The 12,685-nt window shown below is 50.0% G+C and overlaps 1 protein-coding gene across 1 annotated transcript; it reads left to right on the top strand.

Annotated features, from left to right (window-relative positions):
* Positions 1-3,066: 3,066 nt before the first annotated feature.
* On the top strand, positions 3,067-12,023 carry TAB1 (TGF-beta activated kinase 1 (MAP3K7) binding protein 1). Its single transcript, XM_075051794.1, has 11 exons — positions 3,067-3,184; positions 4,051-4,187; positions 4,371-4,524; positions 5,159-5,245; positions 5,800-5,938; positions 6,404-6,517; positions 8,845-8,956; positions 9,065-9,209; positions 9,600-9,822; positions 10,120-10,276; positions 11,328-12,023. Exons 1-11 carry the CDS (start codon positions 3,152-3,154, stop codon positions 11,533-11,535), a joined length of 1,509 nt encoding a protein of 502 aa, XP_074907895.1. The 5' UTR covers positions 3,067-3,151; the 3' UTR covers positions 11,536-12,023.
* Positions 12,024-12,685: the final 662 nt, after the last annotated feature.

The raw sequence follows: 12,685 nt of genomic DNA, 5'->3' as shown, positions 1-12,685 counted from the left end.
GAGGGAGCAGTACAGCTTGGCATCAGAGATACCGTGTGTATAATCCCTAGCACTGAGGACAGAGATGCAGTGAGAAACCATACAAAAAGAGAGGCGGGTGGACAGAGAGGGAGGAATGAGAAATGTGGGAGGTTAACATGAGAGAGGGAGCTGTGGATCTGGTAGTCACTGAATCATATAATTAATTTATTGGTGCATGGATGATGAGGTTCAGTGACCGATATCCTGCATTCTTGGAGAGATTTTGGCTGCATGAGAATACAGCATGGTAATTTCTGAGAGGATTTACAGAAGGTAAGAAGCATAAATAAAAGAAAGGATAAAATAAGCTTGACCAATACAGCCAACAAAAACTCTCTCAGTGCAGTGTTTCGTCTTGCAAGTGCTACATGAAGCGATCAGTCTCTGTGAGCAGATATTCATGAACCAGCACACCAGCTTTGGTAGCACTTTCCTTTGGAGGACTCTGAAATGCTGGACAAATATGCATTTAGCACTGGAAGCAGCCTCGTTTGGTACATCTTACTATTCACTTTTTGCAGACCAAGTAGTTAATTGCCTCACTCAATGTTAGGGCAGAAGCTCAGTGACAGAACCACAGGAATATCCAGACAGAATCTGGCACAAGTATTTTCACCAAGAAAAAAATGTTTTGCACCAGGTCTCTGTTCCAGCCCAAACGGGCAGGAAAAAATAAACCAGAATGACAAAGATCAGTGACTATGAGCTGAAGCCAGACGTTTAAATTAGGAACAGGGCGCGTTTTTAACAGCAAGAGGTGAATAGTCATTGTACAAACAAGGAAAGTGGCAGCTTTTCTATCTCCTATCTTTAGGGAAGTTGTTTTGCTCTCTGGCTGAGATCACATTCTGCCCTATTGCACCACACACAGACTCCACTCTTCTTAGTCTCAAAAGGACTCACTTATGGATATAAGACAGAAATGACCCCTAAATTCCCAGTCCTGCAGTGCGATACACGCTGGCAGCCTCTGAGCACACCCGAAGCCTTGCCGATTTCAGTGGCACTCTGAGCAAGGACAGGGTCTGCCTGTGCTCATCAAGGTGCATGACTGCAACCTTGAATGTCATTAAATAAGCATAAGCTTGTGCTGCAATGCTGAAAAAGTGACATCGTGTTTTGAAGCAGAGAAACTCGCCTGTTGCTTTTAATGACACGGACAATGCTGTTCTACACATATTTCTGCAGCATCAGGAATTCTTCTTGATACTGGTAAGAAAAAATCTTTATCAGTACTAAATCTGTCCATCCTACTTTTAATTTTCATGCAGACTCAAGACCCATTCCTATAATTATTTGTACCCACAGGAATACTCCAAATGGCATCAGTGAGACCAAGCTTATACAGAAAGCTAAACATGCAGAAACTTGTTTGTAGACTGAGGTTCTAAATTTAGCATTTTCTTCTATCTTTGGCCAATATAACCTTTAAAAAAGTAATTCTGCCTGTGTACTGTAATTCTGTCTGCTTGAATGGCTGAGTATTTGTGAGCCTTGTGTGAAGGGAAAGGATCTGTAATCTTTATATATTTGGAAGAAAGAGATGTAACAAAACAAAAGACAGAAGATTTACAGGAAAGGGAGCTGGAATCCTCCAGCAGGATCCCCTGCAGCAAAAACCATCATTCCATAGAATGAGGTTAATTAACTGGCAATTATTTCTGAAGTGCATCTGAATCTAATCTATTTGCCACAAAGATGTCATTAAAAGAGTATCAAGCCACTGCTGGAAGTCAAGACTACTTAACAGTCCCACCCTCACCACAGTTGCACTGTTAGACATGACTGAAACTGCACGTCTCTCATGTTGGAGCCCCTTCAGCCTCGACTTGCACAGGTAAATGTGCTCTTCCCCAAGCCCCCCTGCTGCCGCAGCCTGTCTGCCAGCCATCACTCACTTCAGGATATGCGACTCACACACCCGGAGGTGGGAATGATTCTTGTGTCTTCCCGCCTGCTCCAGCTGAGCTGATTTAATGGAAACTGTCCCTCTTGAAACAGCCTACCTCAGCCTAGAAAGGATCTTAAACAGCAAAATCAGTGATCTCTGGTTTTGTCTGTATTGTTCAGGCAGGCACACAAGCCATTTTACTGTTGTGCCTGACTCAAGACTACCAAGGACTGCAGTAGGTATTGAGAACAACCTGCCAGCCGTCCTAGACAGCTTCCCATTGCTGGCCTGAGGGCATGGTCCCACTACGTCCTTGTTATGGCCTGCAAAAGAGGGTGGGAAAGGGCTGTGGATCGCCTCGGCAGAAGATGGACTCCAAGTCGAGACAAATGGACGCCTCTTGTGGTATCTACGGAGCAGCAGTGAGGCTGAGAGCTGGTAGCTTGGTCTTCCCTGGGCTTGGTCTTCCCTAGAGGTTGCACAAAACATGACACAGTGCTAACAAAAACATTTCAACACCAGGGTCCTTCAGGGCTCTCTGGCGCTCAGGGTGACCCCATTTCACAGCATCCTCACAACCCTGCCCCTCCTGCCTTCCCCTCCACACATGCTTGCAGTGGTGGCCAAAAGGTGCCTCTTTTTCACATAACCAAAGGCCGCAAGGTAAGAAATGGAGATGTCTCCATTCCCCCTAGACCAGAGGAAGGGGTAACAACAGGGAAATTTAAAAATATTTCACGTCTGTGGGATTTCTCTTCTCAGGGATGCACGCTGACCACGCAGGCAAGCATCACCTTGGGGCACCACCGCAGACTCCCCTATACCACAGGGTCCGCAGTGTGTCTGGGGGGAACGGGGAGCACACTCTTCTCCAGGGTGTCACTTCGGGAGCCCCAGAGGGTTCCACCAGCGTGGCTCAGGCCACGTTTCCGACTGCCCTCAAAGCCGACGGCCCAGTGCCATGTCCGAGCTCGGACACCCACCGTGAGGGAACCGCGGCCGCCTCAGCGCGGGGGGCGGAGCCTGGGGAGAGTTGCGCCCGCCCCCCTGCGCTCGAGCGCAGCCCGCCGCTCTCGCCCATTGGGCGAGGCGGGGAGGAGTAAGGGGCGTGGCCATCCTCAGGCAGGTGGGCGGAGCCAGGCGGAGAGGCGGGCTTTTGCGGGGCGGCCGCTCTATCCGGCGGACTCGTCTGCTCTGGAGGAGAAGGGCGGGCGGGAAGGAGGTCGCTCCTGCTCCAAGATGGCGGCGCAGAGGAGGAGTCTGCTGCAGAGTGTGAGTGGCACCTTCCCCCCCTCCGTGCACACGCACCCCCCCAGGTGGGTGCGAGGGGGTACCCGGGCCTCCTCCTCCTCCTCGTCCGTCCCCCCCCCTCGCAGTGCCGTGTGGGAAGGGGGAGGCCCGGCGAGGGCCGGGAGCTTTCCCCCCTCAGTGGGGAGGGGGGTTGTTGCCCTCCCGCCCTCTGTGCCGCCTGAGGGCAGGGGGGTCCCAGCTTGCGGGGGGGGGGGGGTGTCATCGATCCCCACTTTGGGCTGGTCTGCAGCGCTGTGGGACTGGTGGGGGGCGGCAGGTGGCTGGGGGGGGGCCGTGCCTGTGTTGCTTCGGGGTGCTCAGCTGTGTGAGGGGGCAGCTGGCGTTTGCAGGCCCTGTGTGTGTGTGTGTGTGTGTACTGGCAGTGTGCACCAGGGAGATGGCGGCCCCGGGGATGTCTCCCTAATTGCTGGCAGCAACAGGGCCCCAGTCCCCTTGTCCTGAGTGAGCGTACTCTGGTGGGAGACCGGAGCCTTCCCTGTACTCCTGCGCCACAGATGCGTGAGGGTCTGATTCACCAAATGAATAGCTAAGCTAGTGCTGTGCTGTGTCGAGCGTAAAACTCCGGTGCAAATTTCACTTCTGGTTTCTTGTTAGCAAGAGCAGGAGGTGCAGTCAGAGCTCAGCTTCAGAGGGAAAGGAGGTGGTAAGTGATCCAGTTCTGCAGCAGGGAATATGAAGTTATTGGCTGGGGTGGTGTGCTACCCCGTTAGCAAAGGGAAAAGGGTTGAGAAGAGGGTGGGGATGGACTTGTAACCTGTACTGGACCAGGATCCTCACTTCAGGCTGATTGGGGTTTACATGGTCTCTTTCCTCTTTCTGTCTCCCAGGAACAGCAGCCCAGTTGGACAGATGACTTGCCATCCTGCCATCTCTCTGGGGTGGGCTCAGCTCCAAACCGTTCCTACACTGCAGATGGCAAGGGGACAGAGGGTCACCCCTTGGAAGATAACTGGTTAAAATTCAGGTAAGTGGGTTGCACCTGGGACACAGACTCCTGCAGACACAAGGGCAGGTAAAAGTGGTATTTAGTTTGACTCAGAAGAAGAGGGTGGGGCCTGAGCATGCAGGAGGTGTCTGGAGGAACTTGTTGTGTATGTCTGTGTCTTAGAGACATCTGTGACCTCTTTGCTTCTGTCCTCTTTGACAGGAGTGAGAACAACTGCTACCTCTATGGTGTCTTCAATGGCTATGACGGCAACCGAGTCACCAACTTTGTGGGTCAGAGGCTCTCTGCGGAATTGCTGCTGGGCCAGCTACATGCAGATCACAGCGATGCTGATGTGCGCCGAGTTCTGCTGCAGGTAAAGAAGCTTTGTCTGGGAATGGCTCCAGCTTCTCACACTACCCACCTCCTCTTTTTGCCACCGGGGGAGCAGCATCTGGTTTCTGTGGAGGTTGGAAACATCTGCCAATGGTTGCAACTGCACTCATCCTGAGCAGCTATAGCGCTTTGTTTCACTCCCACCTCATACCCATCTGTCCCCCTGGCTCTGTCAGCACAGTGCTGAGAGCTCTGCAGGAAGCTGCAGCTTATTTTCACTGGACATGTAGGAACAAGTCGGCCTGTGAAGGAGATGACAGTGAGTGAAAGGGAGAAGTTAACGTGTGGGGAGATGGATTTGTGAGTGCACTTTCTTGAGTGATAGGCAAGTTCTTACAATCAACACACAAAATCAGATAGGTCTCTGACATTGCTGTGAATGTAATTTTTATGTTGTTGTCTCCTGTTTTGAGTTGTTGCAGATTGTCTTTACAAGCTGTTAACTAGTTGCGCTGAAATAATTGTGTTTCAATGTGATGTAGTGATCCTTGAATGTCTGTATATACAGTGATCATCCACTGTTATGAGCCAGTCTTAGGGAGGTGGGGATGGGTAGCCCCATAGGTCTGTAGGCATTCGATAAGAGCTTAGATTCTCTTTATGGCCTTTTTTAGGCTTTTGATGTGGTGGAAAGAAGTTTCCTGGAGTCCATTGATGATGCCTTGGCAGAGAAGGCCAGCTTGCAGTCCCAGCTACCAGAGGTAATATGTAGCTTTAAGACCAGAGATTACTGGAGGTCCCACCTTCCAGATCGCTGGGTGAGGTTTGGGCATATTAGTCAGTCTGGTCCAAGAGAGGCTGTAATTGAATATTACGTCTTGGTGGTTCTCTTCTGGGAGTTTGCATGAAGTGAAGCAAGCGTCTTGGTCCATTTCCCAGAGTTCCTGCTGTTCGTACTGGCACTACTTAGACCCATCATTGGTTACCGTAGTAAGGAGCTGAACATATCACGGAGAGGAGTTCAACCTGTACATGTGGCTCTTCCAGGACAAAGCCATGTGATGTAGATGAGAGGCAAGGCCTCAAATTTGCATGACATCTGGGCAGATGTGGATTCTGTTCTTCACGTGAACTGGACTGACATCTCCAGAACCTTATCAGCTGTGTCATTTGTTAGGATTGAACAAATAATTGTATGTCTTGCACAGGCTTGACACAAGGCTAAGACATGCCAAGATGAGTCCCCTCCCTACAGAACTTTGATTCCAGCTGCGGTGACTGTGTGTGTAAGCTTTCCCCTCATTTTGGGTTTCAGGGTGTCCCTCACCACCAGCTGCCTCCTCAGTACCAGAAGATTGTGGAGAGATTGAAGGTTGTAGAGCAGGAGATCTCTGGAGGAGCCATGGCTATTGTGGCTGTTGTTCTCAACAACAAACTCTATATCGCCAACGTGGGTGAGTTGTTTTTTGTCAGCAGCTCAGTCTAGGCGTTTCTGAGGATGGCTGCCGTTCTAGGAAGTGAAAGAAATTTGAATGTGGGGGACAGTTTCTTTTGGTCTGTGGCCAAGGAGTGATATCAGGAGGCAATCAGCCTGGCTCTTTATCTGTGCAGATGTTGGCTGATGCGATGTGTGTGACCAAAGAACAGAGGGAAGATGGGTTGAGAGGCAGTAATGCAGGTTCACTGAGACATGGAGAGCTTTCTTGTGAGATACCAGCTCAGGCCTGGATGAAGAGCTGCCTAGCAGGCCTACTATGCTGCTAGCAAGGCTACTTTTTGGAGAATATGCTGAGACAGTACATGAGCCTTTCTCTTCTTTTCTGTGTTTATTCCCCTCTCCTGTTCCTTTTCCATTTGGATATGTTTTCCCTCTTAACGGCAGAGCTATCTGGTGCCTCATCTCGCTGCTCCCACTGCAGGTACCAATCGGGCACTGTTATGCAAGTCCACGGTGGATGGGCTGCAGGTGACTCAGCTCAACGTGGACCATACGACAGAGAATGAGGATGAACTTTTTCGCTTCTCCCAGCTGGGTGAGTGTTGGGTTTCATGTTCTTATCTGAGAACATCATGTACCTCCGTTAATCTGGGGCACCAGGAATGACTCAAGCTGCTGGAAACAATAAATGACCACAGAAAGAAGCTTACTGTGGTTTCAGATGACTGGTTCAGTCCTTTCTTTTTCTGCATATCTAGCCATTCTGAGTCTACAGAGTAAGTTCAGCTCACTGAACCAGCAGAAAGCTACCCTTTCTTTTCAAGTTTTGAGTGTTAGTTTTGTGTCCGACTGCCAAACTGACATTGATTTGCCCTCCAGCTGTGTGATTGCTGGAGTCGATAGGAAGGCAGGAGTGGAAACACGCAGCCAGAGGGTAAGAGCAGGATGGACAGTATATGACTGCTCCTTTGGAGGTAAACCACAGTTATGCTGGGTTTAGTTCTGTGTGATGCCGCACCCTCGGGATGGTGCATTTCAATATGCTTTTGTACAAGCTGCTGCTGCAAAAAAGCAGCTAGCTTCAGACAAAGCCAGGCCAAGCACTGGCATTTACTACTCTTACATCAGTAACTATCGAACTCTTAAGGCTGACATTTTGCTTTAGGCAATTTCCCTTTTCCTTTACAGTGTTTGACATGTTTTCTTTCTTGGTCTAGAACTAGCCCAGACCACTTGTGTGATTGCTAGTACCGAATTCTTCTTATTGAGATACTTATGTTCTTACCTTTGTTTAGGTAGACCTAACTTGGCATTCTTCGTTAGGTTCGCCTGGTAGATATATTCTTATCTGGTGAGGCTGTTGATGTGGTCATTTTCTGCTGCTGGGTCTTGTTTTCTAGTTCTCTTCCATTTCCTCTTTTACTCATACTCCTGCAGTAGTGGTACGTGCTATGAAACAGAAGACTGAATGCAAGAATCCAGGGAAAGAGACCCTTTGACTGCCTTTCTACTGCCAAAAATGCAGAATTTAGCTGCAGTCCACAGCAGAACAGGGATCTGCTAGAAATACTGACCTTAACTTGGCGCAGCAGTGGCTCTCCTGCTGGCAGTCCCAGCGGAAGGGAAAGCCTGTGGAACAAGCCAGTGTGCACAGGCTGTTTTGGGAGCCCAAAGGAGGTTGTTGTAGGGCTAGGCTGAAGCAGAGTGGTAAGAGGTAGTGGGGATAGCGTTTATCACGATGGTGCCTGTGTCACACCTCTCCTGGGGGAAGGGTCTTATGCCTTTGTGACTCTTCACCCAGCATGTTGCAGCCTGTTTGGTGCTCCAGGAGAGTTGCTGTGATTTAGACACAACGTCTCTGGCATTCTGCGAGCTTCCCTGTGTTTGTGTCTGTCAATAGCATGTATCCCCCTGCCAAGAGCTGGCAAATGAGCCAGGCCATGTTGATGAGTCAGCTTTGGTCTGCAGCAGATGGCAGAGTTGTGTCTTACTGCTGGGGTAGGTGTGGAGCCATCTGTGCAGTGAGGCTTGGTTTGACTCAGAGGGAGAGTTTCAGCTAGACCTCTGCCTTCACCTTGCACTGAGGACAGTCATCCCTAGGTAAAATCTCAAAATAACATTTTCTGCCTGTTGGCTCTAGGTATAACCAGGAAAGGGGAATTGCCAGAACAGGCCAGGTAAATGGCTCATCTGCTCTGAGTCCTGCCTCAAACAGTAGCCGCACCTGGATGGTCTGTATTAGAACCTTCCCCAAGATGGGATTCCCTCCTAGCCCCTGCCAGAGGTATATCACCTTAAATTTATTTAGATAAATACTTGTTTGGTCATTGTCCTTATTTTAGGAGTAGCCCACATCAGTTTGAGCACTTGAGCAAATTCAGTGCCTTGTGTAGATAGCTCTCCTTTTCTCCCTCTGCAATCTAGTGTATTAGTGAAATCATGATGTGGAGTTTAGGAGCAGGGATCAATGACAGCCAGAAGAAAAAGCAGAATCCTTCACATACGTTCTCCTCCTTCCTGCCTTCTCCCATTGCACAGTCCAGAGCTGACAGGCGCAGATGTTCCCTGCCTTTTCAGCGAATGCCTGTAGACCCAGGCCAGCTGCCACTGGTGGCATTGGACCAGGATGTGGGCTTTGTCTCAGGGCCAACCATTGCATTCAGAGTGCACGTGTCGGGCTGTGTGCATCTCTCTCCTCTCTCCTTCCCAGATTACAACTACTGAAAAGGTGTCCCTTGGAATACAGCAAACTACTCTTCCTGTTCTCCCTGTTGGGCTCCTGATGATTCTTTGGCACCTCGTTTTATCCTAGAATTCTCTTTAGTTCTGGGTATTTCTTTTCTCATTCCTGACAGTGTAACCAGAGGAAGTCCTGCAAGTTTCCCAAAGTCAATTAAACTTTCTTGTTTTTCAATCTGGCAGGCTTGGATGCAGGGAAAATAAAACAAGTGGGAACTATTCGTGGGCAGGAAAGCACTCGGCGCATTGGAGATTACAAAGTCAAATACGGCTATACTGATATTGAACTGCTCAGGTCAGAAAAACTCAACTTTGAGGTTTCAAGCCCTCCTTTTCTTCATGACCCCTCTGTTCTCACCTACTGCATCACCATTAAATACTAAATAACATGGTCTCTTTCCAGTGCTGCTAAATCTAAGCCCATCATAGCAGAGCCTGAAATCCACGGAGGGCACTCGCTGGACGGGGTGACTGGCTTCTTGGTGCTCATGTCTGAAGGGCTCTACAAAGCGCTGGAGGCAGCTCACGGGCCTGGGCAGGCCAACCAGGTGAGCCTGCTCACAGGGGAAACGTTCCCTTGGCTATTGACTCACTCTGGCACTGTCAGCTGCTCTCATACAGACTTTCCTCCTCATCTGTCCTGTGCGTGCTGGCCAGGTTGAACGCCTGTGCCACCCCATTCCAGTCTGTAATAATACGGGAGCTGCTTTGCCAAGCTGGTTCTTCTAGGCAGCTGCCCGTCCTTTAGAAGTAGCCCATTAAATGGAATGGGATGATCAAGGCACAAGGGCACATATCAGCAGGTGAGACTGGCAAGCATCACAGTCGGATGAATTGCCATAAAACTCTTAGATCAGATAGCAGGAAAAGGTTTCCTCCAAAATCTCCGAAACATCCTTCCTCTGTCTTCCCTTTTCCCCCCCGCCTTCTCTGCTCAGGAAATTGCAGCCATGATAGCCACAGAGTTTGCCAAGCAGACATCGCTGGATGCTGTGGCACAAGCAGTAGTGGACCGGGTTAAGCGGATCCACTGCGACACTTTTGCCAGTGGTGGGGAACGGTCCAAGTTCTGTCCTCGGCATGAAGACATGACACTGCTTGTGAGGAATTTTGGGTACCCCCTGGGTGAGATGAGCCAGCCCACGCTGACACCAACGCAAGGTATGTTGGGGAGAGAATGAAACAAAATGGAGGGTGGAAGATAAGATCTCTTGATCGATCCAGCACTGACTTAACATTGGAAGAAGAGATACTCGGTGTAGAAGGAATTTTCTTATTAAAGGGATTATTGGCTTCTGAGACGTAGAGTCTGTGACAATTTGACAGAATACAGTATAGCATCTAAGAAAGGCAGTTTAATACAAATCCTTGGGTTCTTTGGCCTTTCTTTGCCACTGCATACCCCCAGTCACTCATGTCTCAACTGCATTTTATAACTCTTGTTTTCTCCTTTCTCAGGAGGCCGTGTCTACCCAGTCTCTGTGCCGTATTCCAGCTCCCAAAGCACAAGCAAGACGAGCGTCACGCTGTCTCTTGTTATGCCTTCCCAAGGCCAGATGGTCAACGGTGCCCACAGCAGCTCAACTCTGGATGAAGCCACCCCCACCCTCACTAAGTAAAAGTCCTGCTCTCTTGCTACCCGCAGATTTTCCCCGCACCTCACACTGTGTAAAGTGGTTGAAAAGCAGAGAGACGCCTGTCAGTTACCTGTCAATCATTCCTTTATCTGGAGTGTGGCCCTCTTGACTGCAGTATTGACAGCCAGCATAATGTGTTAGCTGGAATGCGAGTGTGTGAGGAGTGGGAATGAGTAAAGCGAGCAGCTCTGAAGCCAGCTCTGGGAACATGCCTTGGGAGCAGCATCTGCTGCTGTTTGCAGAGGGCACTCTGGCAGCGAGCAGCCCTTCTCTTTGGGTCTTGTATGCCAAGTGTGTTGGGTGCTATGCACAGAGGGAGTGTGGGTGCCCTTCATTTTCGTAAGGAAGAAGGGCTATGCAGGTCACCTCTAAGGCTGCTGGAGAGGCCGCGCTGCACAAGTTGGCTTGCTCACAGGCAGAGGCTGGGGTAGAAAAAAAAAGTATAAAGGTCAGAATTGGATCCTGCTTGGATCCACTTTGCAGGGTCATGCTAGTTAGTGGCTCTGCTTCAGGTTCAGCCTTTGGCACAGGGTGGCGTGTGTACGCCCTGCAAAGTGAAGAAGCTGTCTGGGTATTGTGTTCTGGTAGCTCCAGAAACAATGAGGCTGACGCACTAGAGCTGCTTTGGCTGCAACACAGGTCATGCAAGAATAGCTTTCCTTGCTGCCAGACTCTTCCCGTAAAGCTCATACTGTATGGGTATGGGGAGGCCAGCAGAGTGCATGCCTCTCAATTTTTTTTTTTTTTCCTGCTTCCTTTCCTCTGTTCCTGAGACGCCTGGTTGTACTTAAGGCCTTCCAGTTAAATGTGAATCAGATACCTTTGGTGTTTGTTAATTCCAAGCAGTCCTCAACAGTTCTAGTGCTCTGATAGAGCAAGAGACTGCACCTTCTTACCTGTTTGCTAAGGATAGCTTGATCTGTGAAGAAGCTGTTACTTGTTCTGGTGCTTTTCTTGTCCAAAGCATCAGATGGGGAAAAGTAAAGATGCTTGTGTTCTCTCTCTCTCTCTCTCTCTTTCCCTCCATAGCCAAAGCCCAACTGTGACGCTCCAGTCAACTAATACTCACACGCAGAGCAGCAGCTCGAGTTCAGATGGGGGTCTCTTCCGCTCCCGACCCACCCACTCGCTCCAGCCAGATGAAGATGGACGTGTGGAGCCCTATGTGGATTTTGCAGAGTTTTACAGGCTTTGGAATATGGACCATGGTGAGCAGGGAGCACTGACTGTGTCCTAACAAGGAAATCTGCCTCCTCCAGACACCCCGCGCTCGGCTGCGTGAGCAAAGACTGAGGCAAGAATGAGAGCGCTCCGCCGAGGGCTGTGTTCTGCCCAGAGTTAACTCCTATCCAGGATGTGCTGAACACTGGGCTGGGAAGCGTGTGCAGCGTGCTCGACACGTGTTGCCTGTGCCACGCACCCAATCCTGACCAACCTCATTCCCTCGGAAGCCCTGTGAATAGGGGAAGGGGTCTTGAACGCAATCCTCGCTGCAGGTTTTTGCAAATAAACATGCAGAGAGGGCTCCCTCGGGATAATGCAAGAGCAGGGGCCTGTACAAAGGTTGCGTGTGCGCGTGTGTAGGTGTACGTGTGTGTGCCTGTGTGTGTGTGTGCTGTCATAATGTTTCCACAACTCAATTCATAATGCTGTGATTCCAGTGTTCAACTCCATAGAAGATACCTCTATTTTGCAGAATAAATAACTTATAGCTACACTCATTGGCACCTATGTGGCTTGCTCTCTTCCTTACAATGTCGTGTGTGGGTGTGACAGCTCTTCCTGGTGAAACCCTCTCATCCCCCAGAATAGGGGGTTGCACCTTGCAGCAGGCAAGCTTCTGTTGTAAAAGTGGCCTGAGCCCTTGCAGGTGACTTAAAAGCGTAAGGTCTTTGTTCCAGGCTTGTTTGCTGGATTGTGGCTTGGAGTTAAACTATAAACTCCAATTATTGTTTTTTGTAGGCAAAATGCACACAGTTTCCTTTAATGCAGGCCATCTGGAAAACCGTAGAGGGCAGGTGGAGTTTGTAAACATGGTTTTCCTGTACGGGCTTCTGGTAGTGTGTAGCGGGAAGTCACACGTGGATAGAACCAAAGCTGTGTCGTGATGTGGCTGCCTTGAAGATGCAGATGTGCACCCTCGTCTCGGAGCAGAGAGGTGGGCAGCGAGGAGAGGAGGGATGCTGCATCGGGTCAGCCGAGGCCTGGACTCCGTTGGCAGAACGGTCGGGATCAGGGCCGATCTTCCTCTTCAGTTCAGGCTTCTGACAGCAGGCGGCAAGCGAGCCTCTTCCCTCCCTGCTCCAGCCTTCCCCTTCGGCCTGGCTCCCTGGGGAAGGAGCTTTTCCCCAGCAAAGACGGGGAGGCCGAGGGGATGATCGCTGTTG

Source organism: Buteo buteo, chromosome 19, assembly GCF_964188355.1.
Source record: "Buteo buteo chromosome 19, bButBut1.hap1.1, whole genome shotgun sequence".
Lineage (NCBI taxonomy): Eukaryota > Metazoa > Chordata > Aves > Accipitriformes > Accipitridae > Buteo > Buteo buteo.
The sequence above is the reverse complement of the archived record's forward strand: the minus strand, read 5'-3'. Positions and strand labels throughout refer to the sequence as shown.

Coding starts and splice junctions, on each gene's coding strand:
- TAB1 (XM_075051794.1), top strand. CDS start 3,152: ATGGCGGCGCAGAGGAGGAGTCTGCTGCAGAGT. Junction 4,188..4,370: donor GATAACTGGTTAAAATTCAG/GTAAGTGGGTTG, acceptor CCTCTTTGACAG/GAGTGAGAACAACTGCTACC. Junction 8,957..9,064: donor ACTGATATTGAACTGCTCAG/GTCAGAAAAACT, acceptor GTCTCTTTCCAG/TGCTGCTAAATCTAAGCCCA.